Source organism: Monodon monoceros, unplaced genomic scaffold (genome assembly GCF_005190385.1).
Source record: "Monodon monoceros isolate NGI ecotype Baffin Bay Population unplaced genomic scaffold, NGI_Narwhal_1 Super_Scaffold_13, whole genome shotgun sequence".
NCBI lineage: Eukaryota > Metazoa > Chordata > Mammalia > Artiodactyla > Monodontidae > Monodon > Monodon monoceros.
The window spans coordinates 50,690,114-50,717,808 of NW_021703769.1; the positions used below are offsets into that span (position 1 = coordinate 50,690,114).

Below are 27,695 nucleotides of genomic sequence, written 5' to 3' on the forward strand. Positions count from 1 at the left end.
CGCCACCGCGCCGGGCGTCCCTCCCGCGCTCGGTCCCTGTCGGCCTCCCACTACCTCCGCCACTCCACCAACTGGCCCCGCCCCGCGCCACGGCGCCCAGTCCGCAGTCGGAGGCTCGGCCGTAGCGCCCCCTTTACGGATTACTTAAAATGGCGGCCATGGGGCGGGGCCGCCAGGCGCGGGGTACGCTGGGAACAGCGCGCGGGCTGCCGGGAACGGGGCGGAGCGCGGCCGCGCCGGCGCGTCGAGGGGGAGAGGCAGCCGCCGCGATGGTGAGCGGGCGCTGGGGGAGGGGCGCTTGGCCGGGGCCGGGGCCGGGGCCGGGGGCGGCAAGGGTGGTGGGCCGTGCGTGGGGGCCCGGGCTCCGCGCTCACCCCGGCCCGCCGCCCCCAGGACGTGTTCCTCATGATCCGGCGCCACAAGACCACCATCTTCACGGACGCCAAGGAGTCGAGCACTGTGTTCGAGCTAAAGCGCATCGTCGAGGGCATCCTCAAGCGGCCGCCGGACGAGCAGCGGCTGTACAAGGTGCGGTCCCGTCGGTTCCGGGCGGCCGGGAGCTGGGGGAGCGTGCTGCTCGGAACCGCCGCCCGAGCCTGGCCGTGGGCGCAAGGCGGCCCAGTCGTTGATGTAAACATCAGCGACCGGCTGCCGCGGGCCGGAACTCCGCCGCGTGGGGCCGTTGCTCGAACTCGGGGAGATGAAGCCCCGATAGCGGTCGCTACACCGGGGGTCTCCGTTCGGATGGCTTGAAAGTCGCGCGCCAGGCCCTATGCTGAGCGCCGAGGGCCAGCGTCACATCTGATCCCTACAGCGGTCCCACCCGCGACGTGCTGGCCCTTGATTTCCCTGCTCTGCGGTTAAGGAAACAGGCTCGGAGGTGGCCGCTTAACGAGGCCAAGGTTGTTGGCAGAGTCAGGATTTGAACCCCGATGCTCAATCGTGTGCAGGACTCTCACACGCCCCCCGCCCCAGACACGCCTTAATACAAAGAAATGGAGAAATGGAGGGTGTTGAGATGAGTCAGGTCCCACCAGTTCTTCACCCAACAACTGTTTATTACTCCCCAACTTACTGCTGTTCTAAAAGCCCCCGCCCCTTTCCCCCTTACCAATTGCAATTATCCAGCAAGGATGTCGTGGGATTTGGGGTTTTCATTGGGGAGTCCTGTTCGTTGGCCCCTCATTTCAAGTTTCTGGCAGCATGAGGTCCCTCACCTAAATTCCTTGATCTGATTCTGGGTGGAGACTGGGAAACTGATCTTTTGCTGCAGGCTGAGCCTTCACCCGCTTTGTCTCTAAAGGCCTTTTTTTCTTGTTACCTGCTGGGGCTTCTGTAATAAGGACCTTTCCTACTGCCTGAGCTTGTTTCACTTGCTGTGCTCTGTGCTTTCTGTAGGTCCTTTGCTCATTGAAGCCTCTGGCTGCCCTATGAGTTGGGAATTCCAATAACTCCCGTTTTACAGATAAGGAAACTTCACATCAAAAAGATCAACCACCTTGTGCAAGGTGGTAGAGCTGGGATTCAACCAGGTCTGCCTGTGGCCAGATGGGGTCACTGACACTTGAAATTAGATTCACCTGGAGTTGCAGGGGTGTAGATTGAAATTAGATTAGATTCATCTGGAGTTGCAGGGGTGTAGATTCCAGACCCCTACCCTACCCTGGGAGGTTCTGATTTGGAAAGTCTTGGGTGTAGTCCTGGAAACTGTTTGATATACTCGGGTGGTTCTGGGCCCTACTCCGGGCTGTTTCTTTTCCGTCTTCTGACTTTCAGTGTAGTTGCTGACCAGAGAAGTCTTTGGGACTTGCCCCTCCTGGGGCCTCTTCTGAGACCCTGCCTGCCTCTCTCCTCAGGACGACCAGCTTCTGGACGACGGAAAGACATTGGGCGAGTGTGGCTTCACCAGCCAGACAGCACGGCCTCAGGCCCCAGCCACTGTGGGGCTAGCCTTCAGGGCAGGTGAGAGGGACAGCGACAGGGTGGAAATGGCCAAAGAAAGGGGTGGTCAGGGAGCCTGCAGTTGTTCCTCCTGGACCATGTCTCCCAGTTCACCAAATGCAGGCAATATCGTATAATAGTGTGTTTGCTTCCCCATTAAAAACAATGAGAAGCACATGAGATACTTGTAGAAATTGAAGCCCATTTCATGGAGGATTCAAAGATTCTTAGTCACAATACTAGCTTACATTTACAGAGAACTTACTGAGCACCTGGCCCTGTACTCTGCATTTTATTTCTGTTGTCCCATCTAATCCTCTTGATAGCCCTGAGGGGTAAGCACTGCCATCCCCATCTGGGAGACATGGACGCCGAGGCTTGCTGGCAGTCATGTGGGAGGCCACAGTTCAGCTGCCGGCTGCCAGGACCTTGTCTGAGCTGGGCACCATGCCAGCCAGTGTCTCCGTGGTACATCGCTTACTCCCCCAGCATCTCTGTACAGGCCAGAGTTGTATTGTGATCATTTTAAGGATGAGTAAACTAAGCCTGGGGAGGTTAGATCAGGTTCAGCCCTTTCTTGCCCCAGAGCCTGTACTCTCCTTAACCACATTCCACCGTGACCAAAGTTTAGAAACCTGAGGGGTGGGGGTGGTTTATGTTGCTCCTTTTGCCAAGAAAAAGATTTAAATTTTATCCTTTGTCGCTGGAAATTTAAACAGGGGTTATAGGGTGTTTTCACAGCTGTAGACAGACCCAGGGCTGTGTGAATGGCTGGGTAAATCTGGATGAAGTTACAGGGAGTTATTTTTCTAGCTTCTTGTAAGAAAATGTAGCAAGGGCTCAGGAGGGAGCATAGAGCCTTAGCTGCACTTCTCAGTTTCATAAGGATAAACTATGTGAGGCCTCAGCAGCTGTGTCTTCGGGCAGCTACTTCACGCCCCGCCCCTCCCAGACTGGAGTTTGTCTCCATAAAGGAGTATGACACTGGGACCAGCCTCACAGCAAAGCAATGTGAGCCCCCGTGCACCCCAGGCCCTGTAAGCGCTCAGGAAAAAGCAGTTTTACGGGCCTTTGTGTGGGTTCCCTCAACTCTCACAGTGACAGTGAGGCAGGTGAGGGGCTGGTGCAGACTTTGTACAGGGTGGGTACTATACAAGGCTGTTCTCTGAGGCAGGTAAGGGAGGGCTGAAAGCACATCTGTTCTTCCTAAGCCAGGGCCAGGCTGCATTCTTCCAGAAAAAGTATCTCTTCCTCTAACTTGAACAGAGGCACCCTATAGACTTGCAGCTACTCAACCATCTTGCAGGTGAAAAAAATCACAGCACAGTGAGGTTATTTTTTTCTCCCCATGACCCCCACTTATGGCATAGATTGTGGACCCTTGGTGGCATCACCTCAGGTGTGTCATTGCTGTTTTGATAGGGGCTGTGGTGTGGACTGTAGTCTGTCTGCTTCCACTTGCAAAAACGCACTTCTGGGTGGGTAGTTGTTTCCTTGTACAGAGACGGGTCTCTCCCCACCCCCCAAAGTGGTTTGCTTAGTTAGGGAGATATGATAATGTCTGGTGTTAAATAGCATCTTCCAGACTTTATTTCCAAAGAATGGGGAGAGGTGATGAAGGCAAGAATTGTCACTCAGATTTGTGGCTTGGAAGATGAATTTGTTACTAAGCTGGGCCATGTCTTCACCTCAGCGCTGTTGACATTTGGGGCTGGATGATTCTGGGTGAGGTTGTCTTGTGCATTGCAGGATGTTTAGCATCTCTGGCTTTTACGAAAGATGGCCTCTCCCCACTAGAGGCCAGTTGCAGCCCCTCAACCCCCAAAGTTAAAACTTGTCAGACCTGATCGACTTCCCCTGGGGAGCCTAATTGGTTGAGATCCCTGAGCCAGGTGGAGAGAAGTTTCCCATGTAGAAGAAAAAGTTGTGTTCATTTGATCTGTGTAGTAACAGCAGGAATGACAGGGAAAATCTTCCTGGGGCTGCTGTTCTAGTAGGAAAGCAGCTGGTCAAGAGAAACAGGGCATTCGCACTAGCGATTAAGTGTTCCCAGTGTAATGCACAGGGCATTGGGCATGTAGAGTGGGTGGTTGTACAGGGTGGTTGGGGAACGCTTCTCTGAAGAGGTGATTTTTTTTTTTTTTTTTTTGGTTAAACATTTTTTAAAAAAAAATTTGTCTGTGTTGGGTCTTCGTTTCTGTGCAACGGCTTTCTCTAGTTGCGGCGAGCGGGGGCCACTCTTCATCGCGGTGTGTGGGCCTCTCACTGTCGTGGCCTTGAAGAGGTGATATTTTGATTGCCCCTGGATGCCTTTCTTAGGCAGCCAGCCATTCTAAGTGTCAAGCTAGGGAGTGGCAAATGCAGAGACTTTGAGGCAAGAAAGAGGTTGATGTGGGAACATGGGGACCACAAGGAGACATGTGCAGAGACATAATGACACGATGAGATTTTATTCAAAGTATGATGAGAAGCAAGAGAAGGGAACAAGGTGATGGGGCAGATTGTAGGTGGATGCAATCCCAGAGGCTGAGGGATGCAGAGGGTGAGGAAAAGGGCCCTAGCATGGCCAGGCTGGGGGAGGGGAGCAGGATCAGGTTGGTTCTGTAAGGGTGGGAGACTCACTTTGCAGTGGCCACCCCCTCTCCACCAGATGAGGCCTTTGAGGCCCTGCGCATCGAGCCCTTCTCCAGCCCACCCGAGCTGCCAGATGTGATGAAGCCACAGGACTCAGGAAGCAGCGCCAATGAACAAGCTGTGCAGTGAGAGGTCCCTCAACCGCCCTACCCCCCCAATAAAAGAGATTTGGGTGTCCACCTGGTTGCTGCTTCTTTCTACACACCTTCTCCTGACTCGGGCATCACCTCACTGGTGTGCCCCGCCTTGCCCCACCCTCAGCCTCTTCCAGGCCAGCCTGCTGCATCCCAAGCTCTCTGAGTCCAGCTACCAACCCCCAGCCCAGCCTACCCCTCAAAAGGCCATAATGGGGAGAGGAACCCAGGGCCCCCAGGCCAGCCTTCTGCTCAGCCTGGGGATAAAAGGTTTAGAGGCTTTGTTTCTTCAGAGTGGCCAGCCCCCTCCTAGCATGAGCATGCTGGCTCCCATCTGGAACAAGCGTGTTGATTTGAGTGGGTTCTGTGGGGGATCCACAGCCTAGAGCCACCCCATAAGGCTCCTCCAAGGTATGCCCCTTGCAAGAGGGATGCAGCCACAGAATAAGGGCAGCTCCTCTCCTAACTCTCCCCACCCATAATAAACAATCTATAGACCCAATTCCTGCATTTCTCGTTTTTATTTGACAGAAAAAGTTGCTCTTGCTGTACAGATTTTAAAAAACCAAAATGCCTTTAAGAAACGTGAAGAAAAGTTGGGGGGGAGGGGCCACAACCTCACTGGGAGGCCAAGAGGAGCCAACTAATCAACTGCCCCTTTTTTCCAGGTATACCTCACACAGGTCCGCAAGTACCAAACCATCATCCCCCCAAGAACTCGGGGCTAAAAGGGGGGCAGTGCCTCCCAGATCCTTTCTGAGTCAAGACCTGGGAGTCCCCACTGTATCCTCCCCTCCCGCAACTCCCATTCTCATTCCCACCCACCCCAAACCCCCCAAAACATGTGAACCAGGAAAAACTCACAGAGATTAACATTTCACAGAACAAAGAAAAAAAAAAAGAGGGAGGGAAAGAAGGGAGCCCTCCCCCCAGGATGCTGCCAGGGTTGGGGGGGAGGACAGACAAAGACCTCCTCCCACGGCTCTGTTGGGGAGAAAGGGGGCACGTCCTGTGGCTCCAGAACTTGGGGTATGGTGGAATTCCCCAAAAAAGATTCACGGAGACCTGAAATGGAAGAGAATAATCAATGCAGAGGCCCCAGCCAGCCCTGGAGCTCTCAGAAGTGAGCCCAGCCCTAGAGTGTGACAAAGACACATACCTGGAGGAACGGTGCCGCACAGAGCGGGGGCTGGGCGTTTCCCTCCTGCGCTTGTGGCCCGGGGAGTGGCTGTCCCCACGCTGGCTTCTCCGGGAACCCCGTTCACTGCTGCTACAATGAAGGACAGACATGAGACCACACACAGGACACCACCAACCCTTGGTACCTTGGAGCCTTAGAACTTATTTTGCAGAAATCAGTGGCAGCCAGACTGAGCTACTGGCAGGACAGCACACACTGGCAACCCTACCTCTGCTGGTCCCGCGGTGAGGGCTGGGGTGAGGGGCGGCGGCGCTCCGCAGGCGAGTAGCTGAGGGACCGGGAGTCCCGGAGGGAGTCTATTGGCTTCCGGGGGCTGCGGGACCTGGGGATCAGAGTAGGTCCCCATAGTGCCACACTCTTTCAAACCCACAAGCCAGCACTCAGGACCACCCCCACCCCACCCCAGGTCCTGACCACCAAACCTCATACCACGCAGGGCCAACCTCAGACCCACCTTCATCCGCTCACTCACCCATCCGCCCGCACACCATCCACCGAGTACCCCAACAGGCGGGGCACGGGGTGCAGCGGGGGAGGCAAAGATAAAGACAGTCCCTGCCCTTGGAGGGGCTCAGTCTGATGGTGAAGGAAGGCCAAGGGAGGCTCGCTTGGCCCAACGTGTGGGAAGCAGCCCCACAGGACCGATGTACATGGGGTCTGGGGACCCAGGGGAGGGAGACATGGGGCAGGGCAGGGAAGGGGCAGGGTAGTCTTCTTGAAGGTGCTGTTTGAGCGGAGTCTTGCAGAACGAGGAGTTCACCAGGCGGACAAGGGAATTCCAGGCAGGAGGAACAGCATGTCCAAAGGCATGGGGTTCTCCTTAGACTGCAAGGCGCTGCTGAGTGTGGCTGGAGCACAGGGCATGTGTGGGGGCGGGCAGGAGAGGAGAACACAGGGCAGGCAAGGCCAGTTGGTGAAGAGCCTCACACGCCATTCCCGCAGAGGTGGGGCTTTATCCTGCAGGCCACAGGGCGTCCCGGAAGGATTTGTGAAGGGAGTAACCAGATGTGCGTTTTAGAAAGATCCCTCTGGCTACGTGTGGAAGAGAATGGCGTGGAGGCAGGGAGACAGGGAAGAGGCTGTGGATAGAGTCGGGAGAAGATGACGGTGGCCAGACCCTGGCAGTAGCAACGGGGAGACTTAAAAGCTAGAATCCCTGGAACCTGGGACCAGGCTGCATGTCAGGGGCAGGGAGAGGAAGGAACCTAGGACTCCCCAATTCTGGCTTGAGCACCCACTTGGATGACAGCCCTCTGCCAGAACAGGGCACAACAGAGTAAGCAGGGAGAGGAGAGCCCCACTCCTACTGTACCAGCAGACACCACAGTCCAGCAGGGATCTCACAACCCAGGGTCACACCCCACCCCTTCCTTCTCAAGCAAGGCAGCACTCACCTCCGCTCGCCAGGGGGTGGCTTCTTGGGGCTTGCAGGTTTGGGCAAGGCCTGAGGGCCAGGCTTAGCAGGGGAGGGGGAGGAAGAAGTAGAGGAAGAAGAGGAAGACGAAGAAGAGGAAGAGGAGGAGGAGGAGGAGGAAGAGGAGGAAGAAGAGGACGATGAAGAGGAGGAGCTGCTGCTGGAACTGGAGCTGCTAGAACGCCTCTTCCGCTTGGCTGGGGTCGGTTCCTGAGGACGGCCCTCTCGAACAGCCTCCTTTGGGGCTGGGGCGGGGCTGGGGACCCTGTGGGAGAAGAGGGCGTCACAAGGAGACAAGCTGCCCCAGCCCCAACCCTACCTTCCTTGGCCTGGAGGAACGGCAGTGGGGGAGGGGTGCCTGAGAAAGGCCCGGAGCTCTCCAAACCGAGAGCCAGTGAGTGCATTCTCTGGAGAGCAGTGGCCCCAACTGACCCAACCTCTGCTAACACAAGCAACAGGCTGGGGCCCGCAGCAAAAGGGATCAAGGTTAAACCTCAAGAATGTCCCTGATGGAGGAATAAGGTCCCTGGGCTCAGGTGTGGAAGCCAGGCTGGGTGGTCTCCGTCCTCTCCGTCCTCAGAGAGGACGGCCACAGCATGGGGAGGCCTCTGTGTGTGTGGGTTGGCTGGGGGAGGGGCCGTCCTGCCTGGAGGCAGGGAGAGGGATAGGATGACCTCTGAAGATCCTTCCAGCCCAGGGAGTTCCTCTTGAGGTCTAACTGCCATCCCTCCTGCTGTAAAATTAAGTCCATTTCCTCTAGTTCTGTCCTCTGTAGAGACGGAAAACTTATCATTATCCTCTAGAGAATTAACCTTCGGAGACTTTTACCTGTCCCATTCCTCCCCCCCCGTTAACCCCCACCCCGGCATTCTCTTCTACCCCCAGCTTAAGGATCATGGTCCCCATACCTCCTCAGAGAGCCAAGAACCTCTGGATAGGGCTTCTCCCTCCCCACCCCCACCAACCATCCCCAAAACCTTCCCCGTAGAAGAGTTCTAAAAGTCCTCTCACCTCTTCAGTACTACCTCAGGTTGAGTGGGAAGGCTAGAGCCCTCCGAGTCGCTAGAACTGGAGCCAGAGGAGGAGGACGACGACGACGATGACGACGACGATGAAGAGGAGGAGCTAGAGGAGGACGAGGAGGACGAACTCCGCCGCTCCTTTGCTGGCTGCAGGGCAGCCAAAGCAGAAGGCTGCTGGGCCTCCATAGAGGCAGTTGGTTCCCCACCCTCTGGGTGGAACACCCCAGGGACGGGGCCAGAGAGCATGCCATCGTGGTCACCAGCAGAGGATGTGGTCTTTGCCACCGTTCCAGAGGAAAGGGACTGAGACCCTGCTACAGGGGTGGTCTGGGCAAGCAAAGATCGGGACTGGTCAGAAAAAGCAGATGGCACAGGGGACCTAGGCCGATCCTGAGCTGGAGGAAGAACTGACTGTGAGGAAGCCTGTACCATTCTAGAGGCAGGAGAGGGAGCCCGCTCAGATGTCATTCTAGACTGGCTTGGGGCAGATGGTGGGGTTCTGGAGCCTGGGCCTCCTGGTGGGGTTCTGGACCTGGCTCGGTCAAGGAGTGGTGGTGAGGTTCTGCCACTAACGCGCTCATAGGCAGAGAGGGGCACCCTAGGGCTGGTGAGGTTTGCACCAGACAAGGCTGGAGCCATTCTAGCACTAGTGAGATTTGCAGGGGCCAAGGCTGGAGGGGTTCTTGAGCTGGCAATATTCACAGGAGCTGTGGCATGTGTAGATCTAGGACCCACCAGGTTTGCAGGGGCTGGAGCCTGCGGTGTTCTGGAGCTAGACGGATAGTTTGCAGCAGTCGGGGCTGTGCCAGAACCCGTGAGACTCAAAGCTGCCAAAGCAGCTGGGGTTCTGGCTCCTGCCAGGTTCACAGCTGGCGCTGTGGGGGTACGAGGGTCAGCAAGGTTCACGGCCGAAGGTGCCACTGCTGTTCTGGGGCTGGCCAAGTTCATGGCTGCTGCTGCAGCTGGCGTTCTTGAGTCAGCCAGGTTTACTGCGGTTGGGATGGCAGGTGCCCTGGCGCTGGCCAGGTTCATGGCTGCTGCAGAGGCTGCAGGAATCCTGCTGGCAAGGCTGGCAGCTGGGGCTGTTCTGAGACTCATGAGAGGCACTGGAGCTGGAACCTGGGACATTCTTGCAGCAAGGCCAGCTGCAGACATGGACGGAGGAGGCCGAGCGGTGCCAAGACTGATAGCTGTCAGGGCAAGTGCAATTCTAGACTGAGCATGGTTTTCTGGCACAGACGTTCTCGGGTGGTCAGGAATTCGGGGACCTGGACCATCCATCATGGAACCACCAGCTTGCTGCAGGACAGACATGGGTGTTCTAGAGCTGCCAAGGGGCTCAAGCATTCCAGGTGATCTACAGCGGTCAAGAGGAGTTGGTGACATGCTAGGACGACTGAAGCAGCTCATTCTGGAGCTATTGAGCGCTACTGGAGGTGTCCGAGAACCAGAATGATTTCTTGTTGCTGGAGGAGTAGCAGAACGTGAACGATCAGAACTGCTTCCAGACGCAGAACGCCTGCGGATAGCTGGAGGAGATCTTGTTAAGGACCGTTTGCCCCGAGTTGTTCGTGGAGTACGGGACCTAGAACGGCGGCGAATAGCAAGTGGTGAGCGACTTCGAGAACGCTTGCGTGCTAACAATGGGGTTCGAGACCTAGAGCGGCGCCGAAGAGCTAGAGGAGTTCGGGACCTAGATCGGCGGCGTGTCACTGGAGAGGTTCGAGAGCGAGACCTCCTTCGAGTTACCGGAGACGTGCGAGATCTTGACCTCCTTCGGGTGACCGGGGATGTTCTGGATCTTGATCTTCTGCGAGTGATAGGGGAGGTTCTGCTTCGAGATCGCCTTCTGGTTACTGGTGGGGTCCTAGATCTGGACCTTCTCCGAGTCACTGGTGGAGTCCTAGAACGGGAGCGTCGGCGAGTCGGTGTTCTGGACCTTGAACGACGGCGGGTTACTGGTGGTGTTCTGGACCTAGATCGCCTTCGACTCACTGGGGAAGCTCTTGATCGAGATCTTCGTCTGGTCACCGATGTCCTGGACCTTGATCGCCTCCGGCTGACTGGTGAAGTTCGAGACCTGGACCTCCGTCGGCTAACCAGGGGTGTTCTGGACCTGGATCGCCGGTGAGTGGCTGGAGAGGCCCGAGACCTGGAGCGTTTCCACGGGGCTGGTGATGTGCGTGAGCGGGAACGCTTCCGACTGGTTGGGGGTGTCCGAGAGCGGCCTCTTCGGCGTCTAGAGGAGGTTCTGGAACTCTCCTGCCGGGCAGGAGACCTTGAATGGTAACCGGAGCCTCCCCTGCGACGCCGAGTAACCCGAGACCTTGACCGGCTCCGCTGTCTTCTCCGAGAGGTTGACTGAGAAGATCCAGACCTATCTCGACGACGGGTTGTTCTGGTTTTCTCCCTCCTCGAGCGGGAACGGGACCTCTGCAGCCCACGAGGCTTTGGTGAAGGAGAACGGCCTCTCCTTGAAGTTGTCTTAGTGCGTGGAGATGAAGCTGAACGCCGCCGGCGTGAGGATCTTGACTTTTCGGCTGGCTCTGGGGAAGACACTGAGGGACTTCTTCGGCGTCTTGGGGGAGTTCTAGAGCGGGTCTCTGGTGAGGATGATGCAGAACGGCTTCTACGGGAGAGCCTGGCCTTCCTAGTCAGCTCAGGAGATGATCGAGAGCTGCGACGGCGAGGGGGAGTACGAGACTTGGTCTTGGGCTCTGGTGATGACCTAGAACTTCTTCTAGTAGTTCTGGATTTGGGTGGGTGTTCTGGAGAGGACTCAGAACTGCTGCTTCCTTCAGGCGAAGGGCCTCTGCCTTTGCTTGATGAACCTGATCTGCTTCGTCTTGGAAGGACCCGAGGGACAGGAGCCTTGGGTTCAGGAGAGGAATCAGAACCACTCTGTGCCCTGGGTACTGCTCTTGGCTTATCTTTAACTTCAGGGGATGAGCCAGACCTACTACGCCGAGGAGAAGGCCGGGATTTGCTGTCCACCTCTGGAGATGATCCAGAGTGACTCCTTTGTCTAAGTGGCATTCGTGTCTTAGCTTTAGAATCTGGAGAAGAGTCTGACTCACTTCTCTCCTGAGGCGATGAACTGGGTTTCCCATCAAGTTCTTGAGAAGATCCAGACCGACGTCTCTGCCCAAGAGGAGTACTAGTCACAGTCTTTTGTTCAACTGATGACTCTGACCCACTTCTTTCTCTCTGGGGGGTAAGACACTTATTGTTGAGCTCCGGGGATGATGGAGAATGACTCCTTGGCCTAGGAGTCTGAGGCAAAGCTTTTGCTTCTGGAGAGGAATCACATTCACTCCTTCCCCTGGATGGTGTTCTAGGTATATCTTTCATTCCAGGAGACGACCCAGATAGGCTGTGCCTTGAGGGAGTCCCAGACCCATCTCTAAGTCCTGGGGAAGACCCAGACCTGCTTCTCCTTGAGGGGGTTCTGGGTAAACCATCCTTCATTTCAGAAGATGCAGAACTACTTCTTTCCCTTGAGGGTGTTCTAGGTATAGCATCAAGTACTGGCGAAGAGACACTCTGATTTGAAGACATTCCTGCTTTTTCTACCACATCTGGGGATAACTCAGAACTGCTGTGTCTAGAGGACCTTGTTGATTGTTCTTTCACATCTAGAGATGGATCTGTCTCCAGCTGATTAGGAAAAGGTCCATTCAAATCTTTAATCTCAGGAGAAAATCCAGTATTCATTTCTGCAAGAGGGCCAGAGTTTCTAAATTCTAAAGGTGATCCAAAGCTATTCTCTCTGGGAGGAGAGTCAGACAGTTCTTTATGTTCTGGAGAAAAGTGTGGCCCGCTCCAAGCTGAGGCCACTGCAGGGACTTCTACCAAAGAAGCCTGTGACTGGTTTTGGTCAAGAGTCAAAGACATGGCAGATCTTTCTTCTATTTCAGGTGATGATTCAAAGTTACTTCCAGCCATTTCTTTAAGTTCTGGAGACAAATGGGGCAGGACCTGGTTTAAGGATTCTTCAGATTTCTCTACCACCTCCATTAATTCCTCATCTTGGCTTGGCTTAGTTAATGCACTACTTCGGTCTTTTGTATCTGGAGATGACTCAACACCACCTCTTTCCCTTGATGGAGTTCTAGGGGTGTCTCTGAGTACTGGTGAGGACTCAGGCCTATCCTGCACAGAAGGAGGACTCAATTTGTCTCTTGGTCTTGGAGATGATGCAACATCCTCCTGAAGGAGTAAGCTCGTTTTTTCTTTTGATTCAGAAGGCTCCAATCTACTCTGCCCCAGAAGAGATTTAGAGTCCACTGCAGGATATAGGGAAGAGTCAGACTGGGACCCGCTCTGCTCAGAAGACATTCCAGATTTCAGCCTAGGACCTTCTGACAATTCACTTCTATCTTGTCTTGTTGGAGATCTGGGTGCCAGCTCAGTGATTGGAGATGAGGACCTGGATTGGCCACCCTTAGGAGTTGTCTGAGATTTGGTCTGCAGATATGGAGATTCAGAATGACTCTGCCTCATTTCTGGACTTGAAGTACCAGATGTGGAGTCTGGTGAAGTTGGAGATTGTCCTTTCTGTTGCAGAGCTGAGGGTGGTGTGCAGGACTTTACTCCTGGACAGAGGGAGAAAAATCCAGAGCAACTCTGTGCTGATGTATCTTTAGACTTCTCTTGGGAACATGGTGACTTTGATCCAGGAAGATTATGCCCTGGTGGAGTTTGGGGCTTTGCTTTGGGGCACGGCGAAGTAGACCCTGAGTGACTCTGTCTTGGTGGTGTTCCAGGTTTCACTTTGGTATCTGGAGAGGAGGATCTAGAATGGCTGTGTCTTTGCAACGATCTAGATTCTGTCTTGGAGCATGGAGACTCTGATCTGCTTTGCCTTGAAGGTGTTTTAGATGTCACTCTACTAGGACTTGGAGAAGAGAAGCCAGAATGGCTTTGGATTGGTGACGTTACTGCTTTCATTTTGGGTTGTGGAGATGATGACCCAGATCGGCTCCGTCTTGGAGGTGTGCTAGATTTCACTCTAGAAGGAGAAGACCCAGAGCAGCTATGTCTCGAAGGGGTCCTAGACTTCACCTCAGGGTCAGGTGATGATTCAGAACGGCTCTGCCTTTGTGGTGTTGCAGATTGTTCATTTACCTGGGGACTTGTTACAGACTCTTGCCTTGGTGTTCCAGATTTCACGTTAGGTTGAGGAGATGAACTGGAATGACTTTGTCTTGATGGCGTTTTAGATTTCTGATTAGGAGGCGGAGAAGAACCAGAGCGACTTCGCCTTAGTGGTGTTCTAGATTTAGCTTTAGGTTGGGATGATCCGGAGCGACTGCGCCTTGGTGGTGTCTGAGACTTTTGTTTAGGGCATGGAGAGGACCCTGAAAGGCTTCGCCTCAAAGACAAGCGGGATTTTACTTTGGACCTTGGTGAAGAGAGAGACCTGCTCCGCCTCGAAGAAACTCGAGATTTCTTCATTTCTGGGCTTGAGTTGGACCTGCTCCTTCTCTGTGATGCTCTGGATTTGTTCTTCCGCTCTGATGATGAGCCAGACCTGCCCCTTCTTTGTGGTGTTCTAGAGTGAGATCTTCCCCGTCTAACTAGACTTCTACTACGGGATCTTCCTCGTCTTGCTGGTGTCCTAGACTGAGATCTCCCTCTCCTGGTTGGTGTTCTAGAGCGTGACCGGCCACTTCGTCTAGCTGGGGTTCTGGAGCGCGACCGCCCACGCCTGGCTGGGGTTCTGGAGCGTGACCGCCCACGCCTGGCTGGGGTCCTAGAGCGTGACCTGCCACTTCTCCTGGCTAGCGATCTACTACGAGACCTCCGTCGTACTGGTGATCGGGTCCTAGATCTGCGCCTAGCAGGTGTTCTAGACCGAGACCTGCCCCTCCGGGCTGGTGTTCTAGACCGAGACCTGCGCCTAGTGGGTGTTCTAGATCGTGACCTCCGCCTGGCAGGTGTCCTAGACCGAGATCTGCCCCTCCGGGCGGGTGTTCTAGAACGAGATCTGCCCCTAGTTGCAGGGGATCTAGAGTGTGACCTGCCTCGTCTTGCTGACCTAGACCTGCCTCTTCTCTGTGTATTTCTGCTCCTGGACCAGCCTGGTCGCTGAGGAGACCTAGAGCGGCCACGTCGCTGGGGGCTCCTAGATCGTCCCCACCTCTGTGCAGACCGGGACCTACGCCACTGAGGTGACCGGGACCGAGAATGACCTCTCTTGGTAGGGGTTCGAGACCGAGACCGCCCCCTCTTAGTGGTAGGACTACGGGACCTCCCCACTCTATGAGAAGGAGTATGAGAATGTGACTTATCCCGTTTTGTTCGGCCATGTGAGCGACTCTTGGATGCAGGAGAAGAAGAAATATCTCGGCGGGACCCAGGAGCTGGTGTAGGTTTAGGACTTTCAGGGGAAGAGCTGGCGTGCCGAGAAACTTTGGTAGGTTGAGGGGAGGGCGGGCCGCTCTCTGAAGAAGATTGGGGAGGTTTCTCAGGAGACTTAGGTGGTGAATGGCCCTGGGCTGGAGAAGCCTCAGAAGGGGGGTTCACTGGCTCCTGACTTAAGGGGGTTGTTGCAAGGGGTTGTGGGGAGCCGCCATATTGCTCAGCAAGGAGCAGAGTGGGAGCAGGTAGTTCTGGCCCTGTGCTGCTCCTTTCCGGAGAGGGGCTAGGTTGAACTGCAGATTTCTAAGAGTGGAAAAAAGAGTAAGGATACGGATATGTAAGCACCAAAACTTCCTATCACCTGTAAGATCCCAACACCCTTTCCTATGAAACTTTTCCTCTATGCACCCCATTATACCAACTGGTCCTTCTCCTCACCACAGGCAGTCACATTCATTCAATAACAAGAGATCACATAATATAAAACACAGTGAGAAACGTACGAAAACAGAATCTACAATCTCGAGTCTTCTATCCAGAGAAAAAACATAATGCAAACTAATGTACTATATTTCACAACAGACAACCATTACAAAATGCTGAGTGCAAAAAAGAAGGTATTTTTAAATGGAAAGATAAAGCAGTTTCCCAAAATGACTGACTTCACCCTTAAAAAATAACTATGTTAAAATAAAAGAAAAAAAAAACAAAGATTTGAATACGTGACTTATGTGAATAAGAAAGACCAGAATGAAGTACAGGGAAATACAGAAAGAGACCAAGTTATAAAAGCTTTAAATATTAAAGTCAAGAGCAACAGGAAGTAAATTAAGTTTCTGAGATGATCCAACTTGCAGTTTGGAAAACCAACTCTGGGTAACATGGAAAACAGACAGGAGAGCTACAAATATAGCAAAAAGCAATTAAAATTATACTGTGATTGTTGAAGTAAGAAAACATGATTAGAACTTGAATTTCTTTTTTTTTTTTCTTTGCGGTACACAGGCCTCTCACTGTTGTGGCCTCTCCTGTTGCGGAGCACAGGCTCCGGACACGCAGGCTCAACGGCCATGGCTCACGAGCCTAGCCGCTCCGCAGCATGTGGGATCTTCCCGGACCGGGGCATGAACCCGTGTCCCTTGCATCGGCAGGTGGACTCTCAACTACTGCGCCACCAGGGAAGCCCTAGAGCTTGAATTTTAATAGCAAGTATAAAAGAACAGGTACTGAATAGATCTTTCCAAAGTTGTGTTTTCAGACTGCAAGCAGCAACCCAGTGGGTTGAAAAGTTTTAATGAGCCACAACCAGCATTTAATGAAACTGATACTAGAAACACTATAAGTAGTAAAGTTAGGTGTAGTTCAAAAAATTTTTTTTGTTCCAGTTCTATCAACTTATAAGTACAAAGAAGACAATGATGTAAAACTTACTAACACCCAGTAAAGTTTGAAAGCCACAATTCTAAAGGATTTGCAAATAAAAAAGAGAACTTTATGAATAACTGAGAGGAATGCAAAAAACAAAACCGGACCTTACTTCTCCCTTAACTTCACACACCTATCCTGAATCCACAGCCCTTGCAAACCAAAGAATATCCATTAACTCAGGAACATACCTCCTTCTTGTCTTTATCTTTGTCTTCATAAGGGCTGCTAGGCTGCTTTGTAGAAGGCTCCGGGCTACTAGGCTGCCCTATGTTGGTGATACCTGGTTCCCTGGATGGTACATCTCCCTCCCCTCGACGCCCCGAAGCAGGGGAAGGACTTCGCCCAGTCAAGGTAGTAGTATGGGTTTTAGCTGCAGCACTTCGAGACCTGAGGGAGGTAATTGAGGATGGGAAAAGAGGAAGAAAATCAGTTCAGGGGAGAACAGAAAACCCCCTCCCCAGCTCCCATCCACCTTTCTTCAATATAACCCTCTTCCAAAGAACCTTCTCTTACTCACAGGATTCAAGTAACTCATATTGAAATTCAAGTCCAGTTCACTTTGCTCCTTCTCTTCTCAACATCAGTCCCCAAAAATGTTCTCCCTCTACCCCTTTATATTTACCTCCCCCAAACCTCCCAAAACCCTCCACCCAGTCCATTCCCTACCCGCTTCATTCACAACTCACCTCTGAGCCCACCTCCTTCAGGAAGCCTTCCCCGATTAAGGAAGCCAGGGTAAGGATTCCTTCCTCCCCCAGACACCACGAACAAACCACCACCCTCCCTATTCTGGCAGTCCATATATATCAGAACAAAACAAAAAATCACAAACAAAAGAAAACAAAAAACAAAAAACAAAAAAAAAAAGAGAAGGGGAAATGTATATGTCTGTCCATCCTGTTGCTTTAGCCTGTCAGCTCCTAGAGGGCAGGGACCGTGTCTTCCGAATGGTCTGTGCAGCGCCTAGCACACCGTGGGCGCTCAATAAATATTAAATTGATTAACCCACAAGTCCCTCTCCCTCCCTTCCTCCTGGACCACCCCTTACCGACTGCGGGAAGTATCTGAAGAGGAAGCAGAGTCTGCAGAAGTTGAACGGTGCACCCGTCGGCTCTTGGGGGCTGGTGTTGTACTTCGAGACCTGAAGGAAGACCACCACCACAGCTCAGGGTGCTGTCACACCTGCACTGGGTTCCCCTTATCCACCCTTCAACCTTTTACCAGTCAGGGACGTGATTTGATTCTGCCCTATCCCCAGGTGGCACTCATCTACTCACTAAGCAAATTCCCCTCTAATTCACTCACCGCTTCCGTTTCTTGTCCTTAGATTTACGTTTGCTCTTTGGAGTAGGAGACCTAAGAAATAAGGCAAAATTATTTAAAATAAAAATTATTTTTAAAGAAAGAAATAAAATGAAAAGTAAAATAGAAAGAACTGAGTTACTGACAGTAGGAGATCAAGGAACTGAGCTTTACCCCAAGAAAAAAAAAACCCCAAAGAGCCAGCAAGGCCATCAAGCAATGGCTCACCGCTCCATGTGCCACTATGTTCCCTATGCCACAAAGAGCTCTTACCTATGCTTCCTTTTCTTGGATTCAGATTCTGACCTGTTGGTAAAAAATAAGTAAAATTATTATTTTTTACCTAGGCCTGGACTCACCAAACCTCTCCAATTATTCCCACCTCATACCTGTGCTTCTTCTTCTTAGAGCTCTTCTTCCTCTCTCGTCGAGGAGAGCTGCTCTCTGACCTGCTAAATGTGGGTTCAGAAACAGGTCATTCAGCCTGCCTCCTTCCCTGGCCCACCCACTTATAATCCATCCCCAAAAAGGCTTCTAAAGCACAGAACAACTCCAATAGCACCAACGTGCCGACCTAAGCCCAGAACTTATTTACTCTCCAAGAGGCGTAGGTACCTCCCTATTATATAGCAACAAACCCCAAAATGGAAAGAACAACATTAACTCCAAAATGCTGCTGATCAACCCTTCCCCACTGAAGCAGCACACATTATTTCTTCTACCAGCTGAGACCTGAATGGTAACTCCCTCTTCCCTGACTTTTCTGACAACTCTCTCCTACTTCCTAAAAATAAGAATACTCTCTTTCCAGAGAGAGAGAAAAAACATGACAGGTTTGGTCCTCTGGCTACTAGAATAGCTTTCCAACTAACTTACCGTCCTCTATCTTTCTTCTTTTTCTTCTTCTTTTGCTTTGGGGTTGGTGAGCGAGAACTGCTAGACTCCCGGACAAGGCTGAGGAAAGATGAAAAACGGCAGAGATGGGTGCTAAGACAAACTTTCTTAGACATTTCAACTTCAGAAAAACAGAATCTCAAGAATTTGAAAAGACATAGTCCACACACAAAAAATGGAGCACAGTGCTTAGAATTAGGAAGAGAAACTGACACTGGCTTCTTGGTCTTGTGTACCTGTAAGGTTTGGGTGGCTCAGGAACTGGTTGTTTAGCTTCTCGAGCACGACGCTGAGGATCAAAAGAGCTGCCATCCACATAGGAATCACTGATGCCAAAGGCAGCTCGGAGTCGCTCGTTCTTCTTCTCATTCAATTCTGCCAACTGGTGAGTCTCCGTTACCCTAGAGGAGAAAATGTCAAAGGTCTAAAGGAGATAGAGAACAAAATGCAGAGTCATATTCACACAAACAGCCATGAGAAAATGAAGACAAGAGCAGGGAGAAAGTCCAAACTAAACAGAGAGAACAGCAAAAGCAGAATAGAGTCCAGAGAAAATCGAGAGAGGGAAACACTCACGCTGGCCTCTGCCCTGGGGTCTCCTCCTTGCCCCCAGGGTTCACATCCTTCTCCAGCAACATGAGTCGAAAGGTCGCCACTTTTTCCTGAATTTGCTGTTCCTCGTACCTGGAGAACAAAAGCCTTCAGGGTTAGAGGTTGACTAGACACTCTCCCCAGTCCCAGGTTTACAGTTCCCTCGTTCCCAGCAGGATCCCTTCCCTTTCCATGCACACATACAATTTTTCACTCACTGTCACCCAAAGGGCCCTTCTATTAAATCCTGCTCTTTTCCTGTCATCTTTCTTCCCTCCACTGACTACACCCTCTAGAACAGTGGATTTTAAACATGCTACACTCCAGGGGCCAAGAGAGGAAAGTTAAGCAGGCAGAGTTCCAGGTGTTCCTCCCCAAATCCAATCAACAAGAACAAGTCTTTCATTTCCTGGGATTCCAAAGGAACATGCATTATATGAAACGGGCGCCACTGCTGAAGTTTGAAAACCACTGCTCTAAAAGGTTTTCTGCCTTAATAGGTTCCTTTTCCAAAATCTCAATTCCCTATCCAACCCATGATCCCTTTTATCCGGGTATTATTCCAATTCCTGTTTTCCTGCCTTTGCTACTGTCCAAGGCCTCAATCCTTAAATCCATTTACCTTCCTTTTCTCCACCAATGACAACACATATCAGCTTACCTAGCTAGCTCTTGTCTCTTCCCTGGTCTGCTTCCCCACCTCTCCCTTAAAGCACATATTTGCTTCTCAATGGCCCCCCTCTTTCCCCATGTGCCTCCATCTAAATATCTCATAAAAGGCTCCCTTTTATATCCCAGACACAGGTTCCTCATCTCTCACTTTGAACTGTCCCTTAACTCCTTTCAATCCGCTAGCTCCTTTACCTCCTCCCCACCTACAAGTCCTCTCCAGGCCTCTTTCAACCAGCCCTAAGCTCCCTACATCCCACCTAACTCCCCCAGCTCTGCACTCATTCAGTGCTTGGCTCTCCCCCAGCCCTCCCTCACCCCTGCTCTTCCATCATCTCCTCCAGCTCGAGGCATCGCAGCTCCACGCGCCGCTTGCGCTCGTGGTCCAGGATGTCAGGATTAGGCCGCTTCACCAGGGCAGCCTCCAGGCGCCGCAGTTCCTCCTCTCCCTTGTAGTCAGGCCGCTCACCGCGGCGGCCCCGCACCAGGGACAGGTTGCGCTGGACGTAGCCGTTGGTGCCGCTGCCCCGGGGCGTCGGCAGCCCGATCCCGTTGTACATGGCCCCGTGCCCGGGGTGGGGCACCACCGCTCCTGAAGGGGAGCGGGGAGACACGGGTCAGGCCCCTGGCCCCAAACTAGCCACTTACCACCACCCAAATCCCTGCTCTTCTTCAACCCTACTTCAACATGTCTCTCCACACTAAACCTCCTTTAGCTGCATAATCCTCCTGGTCTCCTAAAAAAACCTGTTCTTCATCCTTCCAGCACTGCTTTCTTTCCACCAAATCATAGCCCAGCTCTTACAGCCTTTCCCCACAATGTCCAAGAGCCACTCTTGTTTTCACCTAGCTTTCCTGTTTCCACCCAAAACAAAGATCCCATTTCTCCCAAATTTCTCCACACACTCTCTTTATTCTCCTTTAGCCCCAATATACACAACTGGTATCTTCACCAACTACTCTAATTCCTAACCCTGGCAACTGACTGAGGCCTCCGAACAGGGCACAACAAACACCAAACGAAGATCTGTGGCACCCAAAGGCCTGCAGTCCAAGTCTAGACTCTTCAAGAACTGACCTAAGCATTTCAGGCTCCCCTGAAGGTAGCCAGAAATTATGAATACAATCTGACTGAACAGCCCCTAGATATCCAAAACGTGGCCCAGGCTAAAGGCCAGCATGCACATCAGAAACACATGAACTTTGGATATGTAATCCTCTTATACTTCACCTCTTAAGTAGGGGCCATTTCCAATCAACTATCCTGACTAATAATATATTCCTTCAATTTCCTTCCCAATAGGATTTCTCACATGGTTTGTGGCTCACCGAACTCTCACTAGCTCCTGTAAAATATTACATTTTCAACTCAATGCTCTAAATACACCAAACAAGCCTCCTCTGTTCCAACTGTCCCCATACCTTCTCTACATTCCTTCCCCTACACTTACAAAACCCCCACTCTTCATACCTCACTTTCATTAATGTCAAACTGTCAACTTTCCCTAACAGTCCCGTTATCTCATTTCCTAGTTTTTCTCTTCCAGGCCGTCCTTAACCCTCTCATTATCACGTGCCTCCTACCAGGTTCTATCCTCTCAATCTGTCCCAACCCCAGCATGACTCTGAAGAGCCCTCTAACCCTAGTTTTACTGATTAGATTTCTTGGCTACGTACACTCTATTCCTTTCTCCAGCTACATGTACTCTGTTTTTTTCTCCAACTCATCCTGTCCGAGATAGTTTCACATGGGGAAATGTGTGAGGGAAAATGATCCCAGGAAAGAACCCAAGGAACAAAGTGGAGAGATTAGTGAAAGTAAAGGGGAAAAACATAGAACTGGATAAAAGAAAAGGCTTCATTTTAAAAATTCTGAAAGAAACATCATACAAATACCTGGAAGAATGTACTAAAGCCCTCCCCCCCCACCATACAGGGAGATGCTGAATGAAAGGGAGCTAGGACAACTCTAGAACAGTTTGGAGCCCCTTACCCCCCAACTCTAAGGCTGGGTCCCTGCCCAATCCCAGTTGCAGACTCTAGAGATCTGAAAGCAAAACAAAACGAAACAACAATACTGGGTTAAAGGAGTGACAAATGATGCTAAATCTATGAAAGGCAAATGGAACTGTGCAAAGAAATGAAAAATTTCTTTACAGCACAAGAAATCTTCCAACCCTCACTTTTATTTTCTTAAATTTTCTCCTCCCTATTCTAAAGCTAGGCCTTCTTTGGCTCTCTATACCCTACCCAGTTTCTGCTTCCCTTGCAGAACGCTTCTGACCTGCAATCAATTCTTCAGCTTAACCATTCACCCACACTTCCATACCACCTCACACAATAATCCTCCCACTCCCTGGAAAAGGATAACCAGCAGCTGCTAAGCAAAGGATATTAAATCACAACAGACTGGAGAACTTTTACGGAATGAGCCAAAAAAGAAGGAAAAAAAAAAAACCCAAACAAACAGAAATACCACAGCATCTAAGACAGTGCTCAAAACACTAAAAGGATGGATGGACCAAAAAGTGTATTAATAACAACACAAACACCAATCACCAAAACCTAAGTAAGGACACTTAAACTGGGGTCCAGGACTGTGGGTATGCAAAAATCACCCAAGCTAAAAGCTGACAGTAAAAGCTGCAAAAAAAAAAAAAAAAAAAGACAAAAAGGAGTTTTTTCTGTTGGAAAATTATCACGATGCCCAACTAACCAGGCAGAAAGGGGTCTTGAAATTCAGTATGGTAGTCAAGAAAAAAAACGCACCAAAAAGGGAGGAGAGTGTGCAAGAAAATGGGCAAAAGTAATAAGCACAACAAGCTCAGCACTGGGGCACTGTAGTAGCTGAGGAGACACTATAAAACGCCAGAAGCTAAAATACTGGCTCAGGTAGAGACCTAGACTCACACTCAAGAGGAAACACAACTCTTCAATTTTTGACCCAGAAGATATCTTAGAAAAGCGTCCGAGTGAAAACCAAGGCCTAGAAAATTGTGTGCCAAATAATGACAAAGTCCAGCGTTTTCTCCTCAAGGAAGGGCTGGCAGCCTCCTCCCCAGCCGTAACACAACTTTGGGGGAGATGATGAAAAAGTGCAAGAAAGAAAGGAGCATGTGATCTGCCTTTACATACCTAAACCAAATACGTAAATTTTTTTAAAAACGTTTAGAATCCTTCTCTTCCTAATACCTCATGACAGACAGTAATGAATCCAAACTGCCTAACTCTCCCGGACATCTAGTTCAAGGCCTTCTCTGCACTGGCTGAGCGGCCAAGGCCTATTTTCAGCCTTGAGAAATAAGGGAGGGGGCTGCGCGGCGCCCCATAGTATGGGAGGCTCCGGGCCCGACCCCAGGCCCCCGGGAGGGACGGGTAGGCCGGACGCCGGAGAAGCGCGGGAGAAAGGAGCCGGCAGCGGGCCCCGGACGCCGCAGCCCCCTCCTCGCCGAGAAAATGTCGGCAAAGACAGCTGCAGGAGAGCCTCCTCGCCGCACGCGTCGGGGAGGCGAGAAGCCGAGTCGCGCGCTCCCCCCTCGAGAGCGCGCGCGAGCCCGAGTGCAGTCGGCGGCGCGCGCCGTTGCCATGGGGGAGGGAAGAATAAAAGCCCGCGCGCGACAAGAACCGCGAGAAGGGGGGAGGGGAGGCAGACCAGCAAGGACGTCCGCGCGCGAGCTAGGGGCGGCGAGCGCGCGTGCGCGCGGCGGCCTGAGCCGTTCTCCGCGCGCTTTGGCCTTGCGCCGGGGCCGCCGCCCCTCCCCCACCCGGCTCGCGCGCTCTCTCACCCGCCGCCGCCGCCTCCGCCCGCCGCCTCCGAGGGGGAGAGGTGCTGCCGCTGCCGCTGCCGCTGCTCGAGGTCCTGAGTCCCTCGGGGCCTGGAGCCGCCGCCTTGGCTCGCCGGCCCGCCCGCCTCAGCCAACACCGCCGACTCCTCGCTTCCTCCGGGGCCGCAGCGGACTCCGACTGCGCCACTCGCACCCCGCCTGGGCCGCGCTGCACGTCAGCACGACCAATTATGTGCGTCAGCACGCAGCTGCGCGCGTCGCAGGGCCTGCCGGGAACCGTAGTACGCCCCGCGGCCTTGTGCGCAGGCGCCGAAACCGCACCGGGAAGTGTAGTTTCATAAGGCCCGAAGGAGGTTCAACTCTGTCGTCGAAGAACTACGATTCCCGTCAGCCAGTTGCGAGGAAGGTCTGGGGGTCAGACCGGAGCAAACAACGCATTCCAGAGACTTTCCACTAGGGGGCGGGAGGACACAGGGCCTAGCGACGCTAGCGCTCTCCTCGGCCTCCCGCCTTCGACCCAGGTCATCCTGGGAGTTGTAGTTCTAGCGTGGCATGGAACCCGTACGTAGCTTCGCCCTCCCTGCCCCCACACGACCGCCATTTTGTCTCCCCGTGTTGGGAGGCGATGAGCCCGAGCCCACTGATACAGCTGTTTGCAAGTGATCGCAGGCTTCCTGGGGCGAGCCCGGGGCCGCGCCGCACCCGTCCTTCTGCACCCAGGAGAACCCGCCCCCCAGACCCCGGCCAGCGGACACCCCCGGAACCCCAGAGCCCAGCTACAGGCCCAGGGCCTGAGCCAAAGGCTGAGCCAGGAGGCCGTGGTGTTCGCAGCTTCCAGCCGCTGAACCCGGCCGGCTGCCCCTGGGGAATGGTTTTTTTTATGATCTCCGAGTAAGGCGCCCAGGCAGCGATGTGATTTTCGCCTACAGAACCTGGGACATGTTATATACGTCGTGGGCGGGCAAAAGCGTTACAAACACCCTTAAGTTTTTCACCCTTCTGCAGAATGTCTTAGGTTAATGGTTTTAAGTCCGTTTTCTTTGAGCCTGAGAACCAGCCAGTCTCCCTCAGAGCAGACTTTGAAGAAGCTGGGCTTCGCAGGCAGGCCAACATTTTAACCTGACCTTGGGCTCGCACTCAGCAGTCCTGGCACCCTCAACAGGACCCAGCACGTGGCAGACACATAATGAACTGTGGTCCGTTTGAGTTTGATTGTGTTTAATGTTAGTTTTCTTTGTAACCAGGGAAGGATAAAGTCATCTCAGACGCTGTAACTGGGCCACCCACCACTTGGCGTAGGAACTGTAGCTTCGGTGTACGGTGCCCGGGATGTTGTAATCTTGCCTCTTTGAACTGCGGCAAGTGCTTCCATGAGCTGGATGAACCTTTGGAGTAATTTATGGCAAAGTGGCAAAGCCTGTGTCTTTTCTGGGCCTAAGCTGGTGTTTCTGAGGTTGAGGGTGAAGGTGGTGGTTTCTTAAAACCCACCACCTTCAGTGAGACCCTTCCCTGTAATCAAATTCCCCATGATGTTATTCCCTGTATTTACTGAATATTTTGTGCTAAATTCTGTACATGAATCACTGCAGTTAATGCTCGTGACAATCTCCTTTTCCTATGGGGAGAACTATGAATTCCTTTACATATCCACAGCACAGTTTTCAAAATATGAAAAGTAACATGGAAATAATACTATAATCTACAAACCTTATATAGAGGTGTTATCAATTGTTCTGATAATATCCTTAATAACAAAAGAAAATTCAAAATCATGCATGTTGCATTCTTAGACTCCTTTAACATACTATAGATACTCTTTTGCACTTTACTGTTTTTCACTTAGCAATATATCCTGGAAATCATTGCATTTCAGTTCACAGAGATGTATGGATGGACTTTTATTTAACCACTCTTTTACATATGAGCATCTAAATTGTTTCCAATATTTTCTAATTACAAACCATGCTGCAATGAGTAACCAGGAGCATATGTATTTTCATATTGTTAGCGGGTATCTCTTCAAGGTAAATTCCTAGAAGTGGGATTGCTAGGGCAAAAGGTAAAGACAAATGTAGTTTTGTTAGTAAGGACAGAGTCCTCTCAATAAGGGTTATACCAGTTTGCTTTGGCAAAATATGGGAGGGCCTACTTTCCCACCACCTCACCAACAGAACACATTTCTGTGCTTTTCCATTTTTGCTAACCTGATAGGTGAGAAATGGTATTCTAGTGCAGTTGTTTTGTGTGTGGTAAAATGCACATAAACATAAAATTTACCATTTAAACTATTTCTGAGTGTACAATTCAGTGGCATTAAATACATTCACAGGGACTTCCCTGGTGGTCCAGTGGCTAAGACTCCTCGCTCCCATTGCAGGGGGCCTGGGTCCGATCCCTGGTCTGGGAACTAGATTCTGCATGCATGCCACAGCTAAGAGTTCACATGCCGCAACTAAAGATCTGGCTCAGGCAAAATAAATAAATAAATAAATATTTTTAAAAAAATAAATATTTAAATACATTCACAATGTTGTGCAACCATCACCACCATCCATTTCCAGAAGTTTTTCTTTTTTTTTTTTTTTGCGGTACGCGGACCTCTCACTGTTGTGGCCTCTTCCGTTGTGGAGCACAGGCTCAAGGACGCGCAGGCTCAGCCGCCATGGCTCACGGGCCTAGCCGCTCCGCGGCATGTGGGATCTTCCCTGACCGGGGCACGAACCCGTGTCCCCTGCATCGGCAGGTGGACTCTCAACCACTGCGCTACCAGGGAAGCCCTCCAGATGTTTTTCATCCCCCAAACTGAAACTCTGGACTCATTAAAGGCCAGCTCCTCACTCCCCCCTCCCCCCAGCCCCTGGTAACCTCTATTCTATCTTCTGTCTCTATGAATTTGCCTATTCTAGGTACCTCATTGTATGGTCAGGCCACTCGAGATGGCTGTTCTCTTGCTCTCTGTATATTCCCCTGCCCGACCAGTGCCTGCTTCACCTATATCTTAAGCACATGACTGACCTTCCTACGTACTTGCCCCAGGCCCCAGCTAGTGATTGTTCTTATCAAAGGGGCAGTGAGGGGCGTGCCCCTATAACTGGTAATCAAACCTCCCACCCCTCCCCACAGAGAAGACTGCCATTATGTCCTGCCCACCCTCAGCTGCACACGGTGGGGAGCTGCTCCGGGACCTTGCTTCAGACAGGTAAGATCCCCCCTATCCATTATTATTATTTGTGTGTGTGTGTGTGTGTGTGTGTGTGTGTGTAAGCCAGCTTTGTTTTTTGAATTTTATTTTTTTATACAGCAGGTTCTTATTAGTTGGTGGTGTGATGAATTAGGAGATTGAGATTGACATATATACACTAATATGTATAAAATGGATAACTATAAGAACCCCCTATCCATTAAACCATTGACGTCTGTGTTGATGACTCCGGGCTCTTTCTTCGTTCTTAAAGCTAGGCAAGTGCAGGCCTTGTAGGCCTGTTGTGTGCAGCCCAACACTCATAGGGTGGAATCATAAAATATCTGTCCTTTGGTATCTGGCTTACTGTACTTAGCATAATGTCTTTAAGGTTTATATTGTAGCATGTATCAGAATTTCATTCCTTACTATGGCCGAATAATATCCCACTGAATGTATATATACCACATTTTGTTTACCCATGTGTTCACTGATGGACTTTTGAGTTGTTTCCACATTTTGGCTACTGTGAACTGTGCTGCTATGAACGTTACTACGCAGGTCTCTGTGTGAACAAATGTTTTCCTTTCTAGACTCTAAAGGTGGACTCTTCTCCGGGTTCCCAGCCTCTGGGCTTCCCCTCCAACCTTCATGGGACCTCCAAAAAGATTTTTAAATTTTCCTTTGAAACTTTATTTGTATCCTACAGTGTAGTAGGTTGACTAGTGGCCCCCCAAACTTCATGTCCATCCAGAACCACAGAATGTGACCTTACTTGGAATAAAGGGCTTTGCATAGGTAACCAGTTAAGGATCTCCAGAAGAAATCACCATGAGTTTGGAGTGGGTCTTCAATCCAGTGACTGATGTCCTTAAAGGAAGAGGAGACGCAGAGATGCACAGGAGAGGCCATGGGAAGATGGAGGCAGAGATTAGAGTGGTGCAGCCACAAACCTAGGAATGCCAGCAGCCACCAGAAGTTGGAGGGTGGGAGGCTCTGCAACACCTCAATTTAGGACTTCTGGCCTCCAGATTGTGACAAATTCCTGTTGTTTTGTGCCATGCCGTTTGTGACATTTGTTATGGCAGCCCCGTGAAACCTCATCCATATAGGTAAGCCACAGTCATTGTAGAAAA

General features: G+C 51.6%; 2 protein-coding genes across 14 annotated transcripts; one reads left to right on the forward strand and one right to left on the reverse strand.

Moving 5' to 3' along the window:
- The first annotated feature begins 215 nt into the window (after positions 1 to 215).
- On the forward strand, positions 216 to 4,754 carry ELOB (elongin B). Its single transcript, XM_029220755.1, has 4 exons — positions 216 to 272; positions 394 to 528; positions 1,857 to 1,962; positions 4,592 to 4,754. The coding sequence occupies exons 1-4, from the start codon at positions 270 to 272 to the stop codon at positions 4,702 to 4,704; spliced, it is 357 nt and encodes a 118-aa protein (XP_029076588.1). The 5' UTR covers positions 216 to 269; the 3' UTR covers positions 4,705 to 4,754.
- Positions 4,755 to 5,214: 460 nt separating this feature from the next.
- On the reverse strand, positions 5,215 to 23,597 carry SRRM2 (serine/arginine repetitive matrix 2). 13 transcript variants are annotated; one of them, XR_003793176.1, is made up of 15 exons: positions 23,379 to 23,597; positions 19,912 to 20,185; positions 18,910 to 19,017; positions 18,570 to 18,734; positions 18,316 to 18,393; positions 17,829 to 17,891; positions 17,713 to 17,745; positions 17,443 to 17,493; positions 17,186 to 17,278; positions 16,326 to 16,524; positions 8,336 to 15,012; positions 7,305 to 7,589; positions 6,119 to 6,989; positions 5,869 to 5,976; positions 5,215 to 5,774 (listed from the first exon to the last, which is right to left on the reverse strand). XR_003793176.1 is itself a non-coding variant. In XM_029220748.1 (15 exons), the coding sequence occupies exons 2-15, from the start codon at positions 20,151 to 20,153 to the stop codon at positions 5,765 to 5,767; spliced, it is 8,226 nt and encodes a 2,741-aa protein (XP_029076581.1). In that variant the 5' UTR covers positions 20,154 to 20,185; positions 23,379 to 23,597; the 3' UTR covers positions 5,215 to 5,764. The 13 variants fall into 13 exon arrangements, 8 of the variants coding, with proteins under 8 accessions (XP_029076581.1, XP_029076580.1, XP_029076578.1 ...); XR_003793175.1 differs by having other exon boundaries at positions 5,869 to 5,979; XM_029220748.1 differs by having other exon boundaries at positions 5,869 to 5,979; positions 6,119 to 6,232; positions 17,829 to 17,888.
- Positions 23,598 to 27,695: the final 4,098 nt, after the last annotated feature.